Here is a 14,995-nt window from a genome sequence, read left to right as displayed (position 1 = left end):
CTTCGTCAAAGGCAAGAACTGAGGATAACACCTACTCAGTAGTAAAGAACAAAGTTGCCTCAAGAACTTTTGCTGCTAAACCGCAATCTAAGGGCACTCAGAGACCAGCCTCAACATCGGCAACGCCTCCAACCCCTCGATGCATTGTGTGTAAAGGCAACCACCGCATCTGGGAGTGTAGGGTATTTAAAAAAAAGTCTCCCACTCGGCGAGCAAAGGTAGTGGCGGAAGCAAAACTGTGTTTTTCATGTTTGAGAGAAAAGCATCTGTTCAGACAATGCCCAAATCCTAGGAAAAGCAGGAAGCACGGTTGAAACAGCTCCCACAAAACACTTCTCTATGGGAGCTGAGAGGGTTTGTCCATCAAAAGTCTCTTCAACCAACAATAGTAGTTCTAATGCTGGCGCTAATCAAAGAAAACTTCCTAGTATCCAATCATCGAGTAAGACAACCACTTTGTCGTCTGTGAGTAATGTGAAAGGCCTCCTTCAGGTGACTGAATTACAATTGAAGAGCTCTTCTGGTAAAGATACCACGGTTTTAGTTTTGTGCGATACCGCTTGCAGTAATTCTTGGGTGTCCAATGATCTTGCAAATAGACTTGGTTTGAACGGTACATCCTTGAAACTAACAGTAAAGGGTATAAATACCGAGGATGTTGTAGATACTAAGTTAGCTGAACTAATTGTAACACCACGCGACAACCAAGCATTTGAACCATTTAAAGTCAGCCCTTACGTAAAGGAACATTTGAAGGTAGGCGCCGATGTCATCAACATCGAAGCACTTCAGGAAAAATATCCGCACCTAGCAGTTCTGGACCCAGTTACCTTTTGCTATGCAAACAATGAGATGATACTTGGAAAGGATGTGTATCACGCCATCCTTCCGTTAGAGTACTTCGCTGCCGACGAGAAGTTCTCGCCCTTCGCTGTTCGCTTACCCATAGGTTGGGTTTTAAGCGGCCCTCTACCGTCGTCTTCAAGTTTGGTCTCGACTTGTTTTAAAGCAAATATGGAGCAGGATTTTGAACTCGCTAGTCAGGTAGAATCTTGGTACGACATAGAGTTGTACGGTGCTCTTAAGCAATTAGACCCCCGATCCGCCGCGGAAGCATGTGCGCTTGATATTCTTGAAAACACCACAGTGCATAATGGAAAAAGGTACGATGTCGGAATGTTATGGGCTGAAGAAAACATCGAACTGCCCAACAATTATTTCTCAGCGCTGGTTCAATTGAAATCCTTGGAAAAGCGGCTTACGAAAGAACAGACATTAAGGGAAAAAGTATTCCAATACCATCAAAGAGGACTTAGACAAGGGCTACGTAGTAAGGGTCAAAGATGCTCATAAGGTGGAAAGCCGCTCGGAACGAGAGTTGTACCTACCACACCATCCGGGTGTTAACCCGAACAAGCCGGGCAAGGTTCGCAGGGTATTAAACGGAGCAGCTAAATTCACTGGCGCATCTCTTAACAAGTCATTATTCACCGGACCTGACTTACTACAGAATTTAATCTATGTTCTCCTGCGGTTCAGACAACATCCATTTGCCGTATCCGCTGACATCGAGGGAATGTTCCTCCAAGTTTGAGTGTTACCATGTGATCAGCCAAAATTGCGCTTTTTGTGGTGGGAGGACCCCACATCAAATGTTGTTGTACACCAGTATACACGCCACATCTTTGGGGCAAAAGATTCGCCCACCTGCGCCAACTATTCACTTGAATGCACGGTAAGTGATAAAGCTAAGAAGTACCGAGAAGCTGTGAAAGCCATCCTTGTGAACTTCTACATGGACGATTACTTAGACTCAGTGGAATCCCCCGAGAAGGCCCTCATTAGGTCGAAGGAATTGGTACATCTTCTCCATCTAGGTGGGTTCAAGCTGACTAAGTTTGTAAGCAATGTACCAGATCTGGCTGACCGAATTGATGAGTATGCGCAATCCATTGAACCCAAGGTCATCGTTTCATCTAAGGAGGAATCAATGCACGTGCTTGGGCTTAAGTGGGATCACAACAACGATACTCTGGTTGTAAGTAGGGGTACTAACAGCACCATCACGAAAAATTTAACATAGCGCTTGGTTTTAAGTCTTGTGTCGAAGGTCTACGACCCAATTGGTCTTGTCGCGCCGTTTACTGTTGGTGCTCGGTTAATATTGAAAGACATTCGGCGTGTCAGTGAACAAAGTTGAGATGACGAGTTACCTAAAGACACAGCTGACAGATTCCTTGCCTGGTGTGTTGAACTGCCGCGGTTAGCTGACATCACTATACCAAGAAGTTACTTTTCAGGACCATCCCAACATCTTGAACTCCACATGTTTGGTGATAGCTTGCAAGACGTATTCAGTGCGGTAGGTTTTTTAGGGCTCAAGTAAATTGCACCTCCGGGGAGATTATAACAGAGCTTGCGTTTGTCTTGGGCAGGGCCCGTGTTGCACCTATTAAGGTATTGACAGTTCCTAAGTTGGAATTACAAGCCGCTCTCCTCGCTGCCCGTTTCAAAAGGGAAATCTGTCGAGCAATGACGGTTACTGTGGATAGAGTCATTATGTGGACAGATAGTACCATCGTCTTGCAGTAGATAAACTCAACAAACCAAGACTCCATCTTCATTGCAAATCGTGTTTGTGAAATCCTGGAGAACGCCAGCGTTGATCAATGGAACCACGTCGCCACCTTTGATAATCTGGCAGATGCTGGCACGCGTGGTATATCCGCTGAAGTTTTGCAATCCAGTAGCTGGGTGAGGGTCCTGACTCCTTGAGAACTAAGCAATTCACTTTTGTACCAATACTGACGTCGTTGATAACATCAAGCTCGGCGTTGTAACCAAGGAACAAGATGATGACTTCATCTCATCTCTAGCCGCATCCGTAAGCAAGCCCCTAAGGAACAAAGCATTAATCTAATCCCGTTTGATAAGTTCAGTTCTTATCAAAAACTATTTCGTGTTACCGCATATGTGCTCCGTCTTTTACCATCTCATGAAAGTTACCGTACCGTAGACGGCAGCATAGCGAACCCTGTTGAGCTTGACGAAGCCGAGCGTCATCTCCAGTTCTTTAATACCGAAAGAACGGATTTTCTTGACAATAAATCCGTTAAGAGGTGCAGCCGCATTGCTCAGTTTACTCCGTTTATTGGGCCTCATGGTCTCATCCGTTCTTCTGGTCGACTCCGACGGCTAGTGGAAATTGACTTTGACACTAAGCATCCTATCGTGCTGGATGCGCGTCACAATTTTGTTAAACTGTTTCTGTGGCATATTCATTTGATGGATGCGCGTCATAACTTTGTTAAACTGTTTCTGTGGCATACTCATTTGAAGAACCATCATCAGGGCATAGATTACTTACGGTCAAAGGTAAAGGAACGTTATGCCATCCTTAAACTACGTTCCACACTGCGTTCCATCAAATCAAACTGCGTCCTGTGTATAAAGTTCCGCGCAGCAACCATTCAACCTATCATGGCACACCTCCCAAAGAAGAGACTCGCATACCAGTCTCCTCCCTTTACCAACACCGGGGTTGATTACTTCGGCCCGTTCTACGTCACAGATCGCCGGACTACAGAGAAGAGGTGGGGATTTCTCTTCACTTGTCTCACTACTCGTGCTGTCCATGTTGAAGTTGTCCCGTCCATGGACACTAGTTCCTGTGTAATGGGGGTGGAGCGGTTCGTCTCCCGCCGGGGTACTCCTGCTATGCTTTGGTCGGATAATGGTGCGAACTTCATTGGAGCGGAGAAAGAGCTCCGTGAATGTGTGGAGAAATGGAATACGCTTAACATCGCTGCCGAACTTGAGCATAAGGGCATTAAGTGGAGGTTCGACCCACCCAGTGCGCCACACCAAGGTGGCATCTGGGAGAAGTTAGTTCGTAGTTTTAAAAGAGTACTGTACACTATCCTCGGTACGCGTCGCCTCCTAGATCAGGTGTTGAACACTACTTTTTGTCTTGTTGAACACGCACTAAACGCACGTCCGTTAACGCCCGTAAGCGTCGACCCGTCCCACTTAGGCGCAATAAGATCTAATCATTTTTTACTCGGTAACCGAGCAACCGGAATTCCGTCTATCGTTGGCGTCGACGAGTTCGATCATCGTAAGCGGTACGCCCGTGCACAGTCCTACGCCAATGCAATTTGGGCACGTTGGCTTAAGGAGTATGTACCTGCGCTGAACCGTAGATCTAAGTGGCAGACGCCTGCCGAACAGCACCTCAAGGTTGGTGATTTAGGTTGGATCGTCGAAGAAAGCAACCCTAGGGGTTACTATCCAGTTGATCGGATTGAAGAACTCCGTTACGCTCCGATAGCGTCGCCAACTCCGCCGTCGTGCGCACGTCATCCGGATCGCTCGTCCGCCCACTCGTTAAACTTAAACCGATCCTCCCAACATTTTCTTCCTGACCGGAGGATGTTACCGCGTAAATGAGCAACGCTATTTAAACAAAGCGAGTAAATAAAAGAGCAGCGAGAAACACAGCGAGAAAAGTATATTACGTAATCTCTTAACCATGTAAGCCTTAAAAAAAGAGAATGCACACAAAATATTTTCTAATTTACGTAGAAAGGTCGGAAAAAGTTCGTTTAACATAGTTTTTGTTGAGCCTACTAATATACTAAATAGATTGCGCTCTTTTAAGTCTTGATAATTTTATGTTTCAAAAACTTCTCGGTGATCAATCTTAGACTAAGACCTGCCAAAAAATGTTACTAGATCTGCTGGTTTGATACATTTTTGCCTTGATACGTATTGAATACAGTTGCCTCGACATTCTGATATAAATAAAGATTACGATTGTGTGTTTTAACACCTTTAAAGTTGTTCGATTGACCTCTTTCAACTAAAATATTTCTGCTATCCCTAAAATTATAATTTTGTTTTGCGATCAAATTTGTATCGTACATTAATGGTGTACCCAAAAAAGTTTGACGCCTTAGGGATCTAGTGCCCTGATGGAGCTTGACCAGTGGGTCAGGTAGAAGTTTCAACTGGGCTAGCATTGCTGATGTAATTAACTCACAGTAACAAAGTGTAGAAGTTATTGTAAATTTGAGGTAACCAAAAGCGTTTAAGTTTTGTGATAATTTACAGTTTTGTCATCGCAACGAAAATACTGTTGTTGATCAAAAATATATCTCGTGATAACTGTTGCTGTGATACTTGAGGTCACTTGAGGTAAATTATTGCTTTCCAACCAAGTGACACTACAATAAAGAGAGATAATTACATTTTAAATTAATTGCATCTTAGGGGGTAGAAATTTTGACGAATCTTGGAACAAAAGTAAAGGATTGATAAGAAATTTTATACACGTATGCAATTTTGTCTGTTAATGTTTTTTTGAATCAAATCGTTTAGGCTCTCTAAATATTGTCTAATATTGCGTTCTTCCGAGGTCGAATTTTGTTCCCAGTCATTTTAGTCTGTTATGTCTGGTCAGGAATTTTGTTGTGAACGTTTGATCACATGCTGTTTCAAACGCACGCTATATGGTGTGGTTAATGAAAACTTAGAGCGCAAAAACTATAGTGATGATTTTGTTAAAAATTTTTTTCAGCCTGCTTATATGGTCGTGTAAAATACGGAATGGCATATTTTGAGATAGGGATTACTTCGACGGCGACAAGCATTTCGCAGAAATTTTTGACGTTACCAACCTTATTGTATGTAGGAATTTGCTTTCCACTGATTCTATTGGTCTGGGCGAGTTTGATCGGACGAAATTTTGGTCGTTTTGGAGACTTCATCTGGTGTAGAAAAAAAATTCTAACGAATAGTTTTTATGATTCACGGATAGTGAAGGGAGCTGACAGGTTACACTTTCAGAAGAAAGCTACCTCAAATTGGGCCATCATCAAGCACACATAGGAGATTCTGTTTTGAATATTATCAAATTTTTAGACTTTTTGTCACTTTATTCCTTTCAAATTTTCCACCAGCTGATCGGAAACAAAAATTTTCTTCTTTTTGTGTCCGGCATAAAAGTGCGTTCAGCTGTACAAGCCTGATTATTATTTCTATCGCTGCTAACTACGTGTGTAAACTAACTGTTGTCACAAATCAAAACTAATCTGTTATTGAAAAGTTCTTGAGTATAATTCTTCTTTATCCTGCTCGTAAACGCACCAATTACTCTAATGTTGACCAGTATTAGACTTTCAAGCTTTTTAATCGTGAAGTACGATTTAACTTTTTTGCAGTTCAATTTTTTCTTGTAATCAAAAGTCTTTTCCTTTTCAAATATCCTAGACTATATCCCTACAACTAAAAACATAGTACAGTACAAAAATCTTTTGTCGTTTGACTTTACAGTTCGAAAACCTTTAATGCAGTGTTGATATCAGCAGAATATGTCTCAAGCAATTAACAGTTTCCACAGAAAATTGTATTGCCGCGGAAGTAGCGATATTTTACAAAAAATGAATTCAATCAAATGGAGTATGACAAAATTTCAAGCAAAAATTCCAGCGCCTAACAAAATTTTGTTCGCGCATCTATTTTCAATCGATTAATCTCAATTTACAAGAAAATCTTTTTGTGGGATGTTGTAGACAACACAATTTTTCTCTGGAAAATAGATGCGAGAAAAAAATATGCTCGAATAGACAATCAAATGGCATATAACAAAATTTCCAGCAAAAAGATCTGTTGCCTACATCATCCCACTAAAAGGTTTTCTTGTGAATTGAGCATAATCGAATGAAAATAGATGCGCTAACAAATTTTTGTCATTCATCTACAAATAAGGTTTCACAAAACATTTTTGTGGATCATATTTATCTATTTTTTATTATTGCCTCTTCATATTTGTTAACCTACAAAAATGATGGTGCTGAAGACGCCTTTCTAAGCATTACCGTTGTGTAAAAGTTGTGCATTTTTTATAGACAGTATTTGAATAGAATTCGAGTTGAGAGCTCAATTTTGATGTATTGCATTGTGTAACCTACTTTCTGTGTTTTGCAGATTCAAGTCAAATGAGCAAAAAAGCTCATTCGACAAGGATGATAATATGCTTGTAAAAAGACGATTAATTACCGAATGAATATTTAGATTTTGGGTCAACAAAGAGAAATAAACTGCACTTCGAGCCTGCGGAAATAATCAACAGTAATAAAACTTCAGGGGTTGTCAGCTGTTATATCTCATTGAATTTAACAGCAAGGATTCCGGAAACAGCTTCAACTGTTCTCACGGAAAAAGACCATCAAGACTTTAAAAAATCGCCGATGCAGAGCAAATGAGTTACAAAAGATTAAATTTCATCTAACATCAAAAAAGACATGCAACAGGAAAAGTTTTGACGTCTCTGCAAGTGGAGGACAAATTCTAAGCAAATTAAGAGAAACGATGAACAAAAGTCTAATAAATCGGACAAAGTTTAATGCGCAATAACACCTCAAAAAAACTTACATCTAATTTTAAGCCCATTTGCACAAAGCATAAGTACAAGCCGTAGAAGATTCCGAATTTTGCAGGCATATTGTGATTGTTTTACTTTGCCGCTGATGAAAAAAAAATTTCTTTGTAGTTTTCGACGTTTGCTGACAAATTGTTTTATATAAAACTTGTTACTACTGCAAATGGCCTTTACTCGGTTCTGATTTTTGATTAACTTTGCTTTTGATCGTTCCACAACGCTTAACGCAGTAGTAGTTTGAAATTTTTGTGTGATACCAAATTGCACTTTTTTGAAGGTATAAACTATTCTAACTTTTCTACAAAATTTGCAGTATAATTTCTACATCGCATTTCTATTAGCCCTCCTTTATACTAGGATACCTTTATCTTTCGAGAAGCTAAGTTTGCCGTCAACTTCTACTCAGAGAAACTTGTATAACTTTAAGTTTTCTAAATCGGCCGCGTTCTTTTGTAATGACGAACTTGTTACTGGATCCTCCTCAAAATTGAACTGATTTCGTTTTTCAACGTTCAAACTGAGTTCAATTGCCTGCCCATAGCTACTTTAACATTTCACTATAAGATTTTTGATATTCTTCAGTAATTGAAATTTAAGCACTGACTGTTTATTTAATTTTCTGTCTGGTCGGCAAAACGACGTTTTCTTGTTTTTCAGAGTGATGGGTTTCATGTCTTCGACTTGAATTAAAAACTAAAAGTGACCAACTTTGGATCGTTGAGGCGCCACTTATTTACTTTCTACTAATTTTCACGAATTATTTCTTGCCTTTGCGTACGTTCTGGACCCTCGAAAAAGTAAAAATTAAAATAGCCGATTGGGCCTCTAAAACAAAATTCTGACTCTCAATCAGAAAATAGTGTGTACCCACTATATCAAACGTTTTTTACGTGAATTGATAAAAAAAATTAGTTTTTGGATTTAAAAGAAACGGATGATCTTATTTTTAAAGCAAATTTTAGATTGCTTTACCTGAAATTCTTTTCGTCTGGAACCACATTGCTTTTTCTTAAAAGCATAATTTGATGAATATAATGAACCAAAAGTTTGAACAACAGTTTTTCTAAATTTTTTTCAATTATTTATTTAAATTGGGCAATATTGTTTTGATTCTGAAAATGTGCCGTGCGTTTCACACAGGGGAGGGATCAGAGCAAATGGAATTGTTTCTGAACACATTTAATTGATAATAGATAGTGTATTCACAAAAGCAGTTTTCACTATATTAGATTTAATTTGCATTATAGATTAATAGGCTTTTCCGTGTTTGTTTTAAATAAAAGCAAGCAGTTTTTATGAGGTTTTTTTTCTACTACGGCGGTTGCTATTACATTTTTGTAAAAATTTTCCCCAAAATTGTTGAAAACCTTTACATCTTTAATTGGCATTTCTGTTGCGACGTAATTCAGTTTTTACGTGAAAAAGTCATGTTTTGACTTAGATGCAATCAATTCAATTTTCTTCTGATATTGGCGCACTTTTGCATTTAGATTTTTAATTTTTTTTTGTTTTTGTGTTTTAAATCTGCTTTTCTTTGCAACTTCATTTTTAACATGTGTCGATTCAACTACTCTCTGTTTTTGCTTTACTTGTCTTTTCGGGGTTTAACGATCAAGAAGTTGATCCAATAGCAGAATTTTTTTTCTTTGTGACTAAATTAGAAATCCATTTTCTCCTGCAAATCAATGTTTTTAATTTTTTGCTGGTTTCTGGTTTTTGGTTCTTCAAAAAAATTTTAGGTTGATGAATTTGTGTTTTTTTAATGGAGTAAATAAAAGAGAGTGATAAGTTTCAAATCCAAAACTATTTTTGTTAGTTTTATATAGTGATCCGAATTGACCACCATGAAGGAAATTTATCCACCATAAAACGCTGCACATACAACGATACACATACAAGATACAACGATACTGAAACTTACTACACATACAACGATCATTAGAAATGTTGAATTTGGCTGACAAACGGTCCAAAGGGCCAGCTGCAGTTCCAAAACAACGTTTCTGTTCTTAAATTTTCAATTTTCTGTATTATACTTTTATGTTGCCGTACTTACCATGCAACGCCATAAAACTACGTTGCGGCCATTCGATATTTTCAGAATTTTCGGTAAAAATTGTTGTCATGTGAAATGCCCGATCTTTTTGCGGTGTTTCTTAAATCAGCTCGATAGCCCAGTTTTGGTTTCATAAAACGTCAAAAATTATCAAAATTCACTTTTATGGTATCTTACTTTACACCAAAACTCCTAAAATATCTATGGATTGTTTTTTGGTTACAAAGCTACCATTAAAACAGGCTGTCATATTAAATGTTCAGTCTTTTTACTTTCAGATCAGTTTGAACATGATCACGCGACTTTCGTGTGCTCAAAGTAGCCGTTTTCCGGATATAAGCGATCATTTGAACGCATAAACGCACCATGCCCCCAGGGTCGATGGGTCACAGCCATTCAACGCAAAATAATGTGAGATAGGAGGTGAATGCGAGAAATTTGTAAGATAAGCGGTGAATGCAGTCAAGTTACATAAATCAGGCGGTGAATGCGGTGAAAAAAAACTTTATCGCCTGGTAGCAGTGAAATTACATAATTTCACCGCTGATTTTAGCGTTGAATTTACATAAACTCAGCGCTATGAAAAAAGTGTCCAAATTATGTGAGATAAGCGGTCATTGCAATGAAATTACATAAATTCACCGCTTAATTTATTGGAGAACTTACATAATTTCACCGCTTAGAAAAAAGTGTTAAAATTGTGTGAGATCAGCAGTGAATGTGGTGAAATTATTTGGGAGTAAGGGATGAATTGTTAGATTTTACCCCCCCCCCCCCCTAAAATTACCCCTTAATCTTACATCTTTTTGACAATTTTTTCTAAGTGAATTCATGTAATTTCACCACTGGAGTAAGCGGTGAACTTAAGTTCACAGCGCATGTTTTACAGAAAGTAGAGTGAAATTGATTTATATTCAAAATAAAAAAACTAGCAGATAGTGAGAGATGGCGCAGCGGACGCAGAAGTGAATGACATGCATGAGGTGAGAGGTTCGAACCCTAGTAAAGGCGGTGAATTATAGTGACTTTTCGTAAGTTCACCACTTACTATAGCGGTGAAATTACATAATTTCACCACATTTCACAGCAAAGTTATGTACGAAGCTTGCCGTCAAACAAAAAACAACTTTTCATTGCTTATCTGACATATTTTTCCGATTTTTGTTCGACCCGGGCCTAATTCACCCGTCCCGTTCATATCGGTCTTGACATATCCGACTTTCGGTCTGAGACCTCAAATCTTCTCCCCCAGTTTCCAGCGCTTAAAGATGCGAGCTCTTTCCACTGAAAAACTCATGTTATCGCAATTATCATTAACTGTAATATTATATCCCAGATCAACATCAACCGGCTATGGAACCGCGCAGACCACATTATGAGTCAACCAGTATAGACCAAAAAATGTACACAACGTTTAGTTAATATGACGACGATTTTATGATCTTCGCTAAATTCTCACTGGAGAAAATAATAGTTCACAACCAGTGGTGGAATATTTACCCTTCGTGTTGTGATATCATTTATTAAACTTACATGTATACATGCATAAATATGTATAAAAAAAACTAATCTAGCAAGTATTACAGACTGAACTTCTGTTTTGCTTGTGCTGTTTATTCTTTATCTCGCACTTTTATTTTCTGCAGATAAATTGAAGAAGGCCGTAAACCATAGGATGAGAAAATATGGCTAATTAAACTATACGTCAGCTGAAACCAGACGAATTATATTTAGATTATCAATACCAGATTATTAAAGCGTTCATTTTGAATGTAAAATGTTTGCTTGAAAATTACATGCAGAACAAGACGCAGCTTGTAGTCCGTCTCAGCGTTATAAATTCTTCCTACAATTTCTTCTTGGAAATTTTTTCAACCCAAAAATGGAGCCTTCAAAACGGTAAACAAAATTTCAACATTTTCAAACAATATTTGCACCTAAATTTTTCTGATTACACTTGAAAGCTGGAAAACAACATCATGAAAGGAAGGAGGGAAAACAAATCTAAAGAAGTAAATCTTTGAAGTTTTGAAATTTTTCACACAAAAGAGAACTGCTCCTCGAACCGAAGCTTTGTTGTTGAATTGGCTAATGAATTTCTCTCATATTGAGCCTGGGGATGAACATTAGCCAAAAGGCAAGGCAAATTATCAGAAGGATAACATGAATTTGAGCAGATTCTCACGACAAAGAAAAACGAATGTTGTAGAATGCCAAATTGACCAGAAACGTCTGGACCCCAATGAAAGAATAAAGAAAATTTGGAGCAAAAAACTATTTTTTAAAGAGCACAGGTTATGTTAACTAGTAGAATCTTTACTAAATAGTACAAGGATAAATTTTAGTATGTTGTAAAGTAAACAACTGAAATAAAAATTGATAGTTTTCCGTTATTTTTATGAATTTAGTAAAATCATAATCAAAATCTTTAACCTCTGTACACTTTAAAACAAACTATTAACCACCGGAGCTGACTGCTGAGAACAACTGGAGAATATATTTCAATGTTTGTAAAAATGAAAACAACGAAACAAAAAAAAAGAAAAAAAATTCAACCTTTGTTTTTTTCGCATTTTTTTCAATCTTATTTCAAAGTTTCATCAGAATGCCCTTTCATTTTGACATATTTTTCAATTTTACTTAAAAATTGTACTTCAGTGGCAATGAGCTTTTTCAGCGGAAAAAAACCATTGTCAATCATTTGAAAAGCAGTACGTTTTCCAAAGAAGTTTTATTGTTAATGAGCTCATACGTGACTGAAACTTTTTTGTGACTTTTGTAAATTTGCTCTAACGAGTTTTTAATCAATTTGTAAGATATTTGAACAACAGATTGATGCAAAACTCCAAGAGAAAAATTGATTTTGATCAGCAGTTCTTTATACAAAAAAAGGTGAAAAAACTAAGACAGATATCTCTGACCCAGTCAAAACTTTGAAAGGATGTTACTTTAGTTTGGGTCTGCGTCAGTGTTAAAATGCTAACGAACTAAAACCTTCAATTCCTTGTAAATTGAAATACAGCAATTGAAAAATTAAGTTCTCGTAATTTTGGTTGGAAACGACAAAATATCTATCAACTGTATCTCAGAATTAATTCGTACAAGAACTGAAAAAAAGCTCCTACAAAGGAACACAATTCCACTGCATTTAAATTTCTTGATTTGTGTGGCCTAATGAGATTTGTTTCTAGTGGCAACAAGCATGAAGGAAAGATACTTTTGGAACCATTTCAACATCAAACACAATTCATATCTCAAAAGTATCGAACTCCTGAACTCTGTTTTAAGGAATAGCAGATAAAAACTCAGTAATTCATATTTTCTTAGTTACTTCATTGATGCAATCGAGAATCATGTAAAGGTTTTCAAAAACATTGTGTATGCGGTATGCAACCAAAAAGTTATAAGTCATTTCGGTCTAAGACAAAAGAAATACAAAAGATAAGCCTTTTCCAAAGAAATGTTCCACAGAACGGATTAATTGGCCAGATGGATTAAGAATGGATTAATTGACCAGATGCAGTTTTTAAATAATCAGGATATAGTTGGGTATTGCAGCGAAAAAAATTGGGTATTACAGCGAAAAAAAATTAAGTTTATTTGAAAAACTTTAGGCATACACTTCTCCATATATTTTTTTGTTCCGACCCCACTTGTGGGAGGGAGGAACTATATACTCATATGGGTTTTTTTCTGTTCAGTCAATTTTGGCCGATCGATATATTCATCGTAGAGAAATGTGAGTGGTATCATTAAAAAGCTCGTCCTGTGTAGAATTCGAAATTAAAAAGATTTTTTTGAAATTCTTTTTTTTTTCGAGGAGTTATCGAGGATTGAAATTTTGTGTGAAAACGGGATAATTAGCATGATTTTGCTCAAATTTAGTGAAATTTTTCTTCAAAATAAGATCTTCTTTTAATAAAAATATTAATTCAATATTTGATTTCATGCCACAAATTCAATCGATTTCTAGTCCCTAATAGACGAAAGGCGATAAAAAGTCTAGTTATGGTCTCATAGGGAAGTTAACTATCAAAAAAGTTCAAATTATAATCGCGAGCTTTTTTAAGAAATTTTTCGTATCCTTTTTGTTTTCTTACGTCACCTATAGACTGGTCACTTCTCATAACCAAGTTTCGTTAATGAGAAACCTGATTTACAGCCTAATGAAGTCCAATGAAGAAAAAATTTGTTTTCAAGGAATCGCGCGTGTTTTTTTTGTCTTCGACTCATAGTTTTCGTAATTTTAAATGAAATTTTAAAATTATTTTGAGGTTTTTCCTAAATTTTTGGAGTCCTATGGGACAGACTCTTTGACTATAAGTGCAATAAGTTTTGTAATGAGCAATAAATGAACCTATCTAGAGCTTCGAGTGAACAGCTAACGGCTGTCAAGACTTTAGAAATGATTTTTCGAGAATTTTTTTAACATTAACCGATTCTAAACTTCTTTTCGTGAACTGTAAGTCAGTCTCAGTAATGACAGGACCCCCTTCCTTTCTACTGCAACCAAAAATTGTTCTGGTTAGTGGTTCCATCCTCTAACTATTTGTTATATGACTTCAATTCCACAAGATTTCAAATTTAAAAAAAAAATTGTATTTTTTCTTATTATTGGTCGCTCTTGAAATCTTTTCATCTTATCCTGATCCTGATTTTTCTCATTGGCTTAGAAAAAACGCTCAATGGATCATGGTTAAAATTCTCAGAGAAAAGCCTATGGTTTAAATAGCTTCGACACTTTTTGCTTGTATTTGTTGTTGATTCCATAGTCATAAGACTTATCGTAATGTCATATTGATTAACTATGCACGATAAAAATACTTTGACTTCAAACGAGGCAAAACTGAGCGTATTTATTGACTTCCCTTCAAAGCTATTGAATTTAATGGCTGCTAAGTCTTTAAAAAAGATATTTCGAGAAATTTTTTTAACATTAACCGATCCTAAACTCATTTTCGTGACCATGAGCTGTAAGTCAGTCTTATTAGTGACAGGACGCCCTCTTTTCTACTGAAGCCAAATTTAATCTGGTTAGCGGTTCTATCTTCTAACTATTTGTTAAATGACATCAATACCACAAGACTTCAAAATTAAAAAAAAGGATAATTTCTTATTATTGTTTCCTCTTGAAATCGTTTCACATTATCCTGATTCTGATATCTCTCATACGCTTAGCGTGGACGTCAAATGGATCATGCTTAAAGTTTTCAGAGTAAAGCTTATGGTTTAAATTGCTTCGACACTTTCTTCTAGCTCTTTTCTATTGAAATTTTGGTTTTGCCCGTGTTTGTTGTTGCTTCCATAGCCATAAGACGTATTGTGATGTCTTATTGATCTCCTATGCGATACAATTTTTTGTCCTCCAATCGAAGCATAACTGAACGTATTTATTGACTTTTTTCAAAGCTATTGAATTTAATAGCTGGTAAGACTTTATAAATCATTTTTCGGGAATATCTTTTAACCCTAACCGATCCTAAACTTATTTTTGTGAA

General features: G+C 37.0%; 1 protein-coding gene across 1 annotated transcript in view; it reads left to right on the top strand.

Moving 5' to 3' along the window:
* Positions 1-11,193: 11,193 nt before the first annotated feature.
* LOC142353471 (calpain-B-like) overlaps positions 11,194-14,995 on the top strand; it is a 32,307-nt gene continuing 28,505 nt past the window's right edge. The window contains exon 1 of the mRNA XM_075405725.1: positions 11,194-11,396. Within this exon, the coding sequence (XP_075261840.1) occupies positions 11,380-11,396 (17 nt within the window). The 5' untranslated portion in view covers positions 11,194-11,379. The remainder of the gene's footprint in view (positions 11,397-14,995) is intronic.

Source organism: Convolutriloba macropyga, chromosome 14 (genome assembly GCF_964194025.1).
Source record: "Convolutriloba macropyga chromosome 14, txConMacr16.3, whole genome shotgun sequence".
In the NCBI taxonomy this organism is placed as follows: Eukaryota; Metazoa; Xenacoelomorpha; order Acoela; family Convolutidae; genus Convolutriloba; species Convolutriloba macropyga.
The sequence above is the reverse complement of the archived record's forward strand: the minus strand, read 5'-3'. Positions and strand labels throughout refer to the sequence as shown.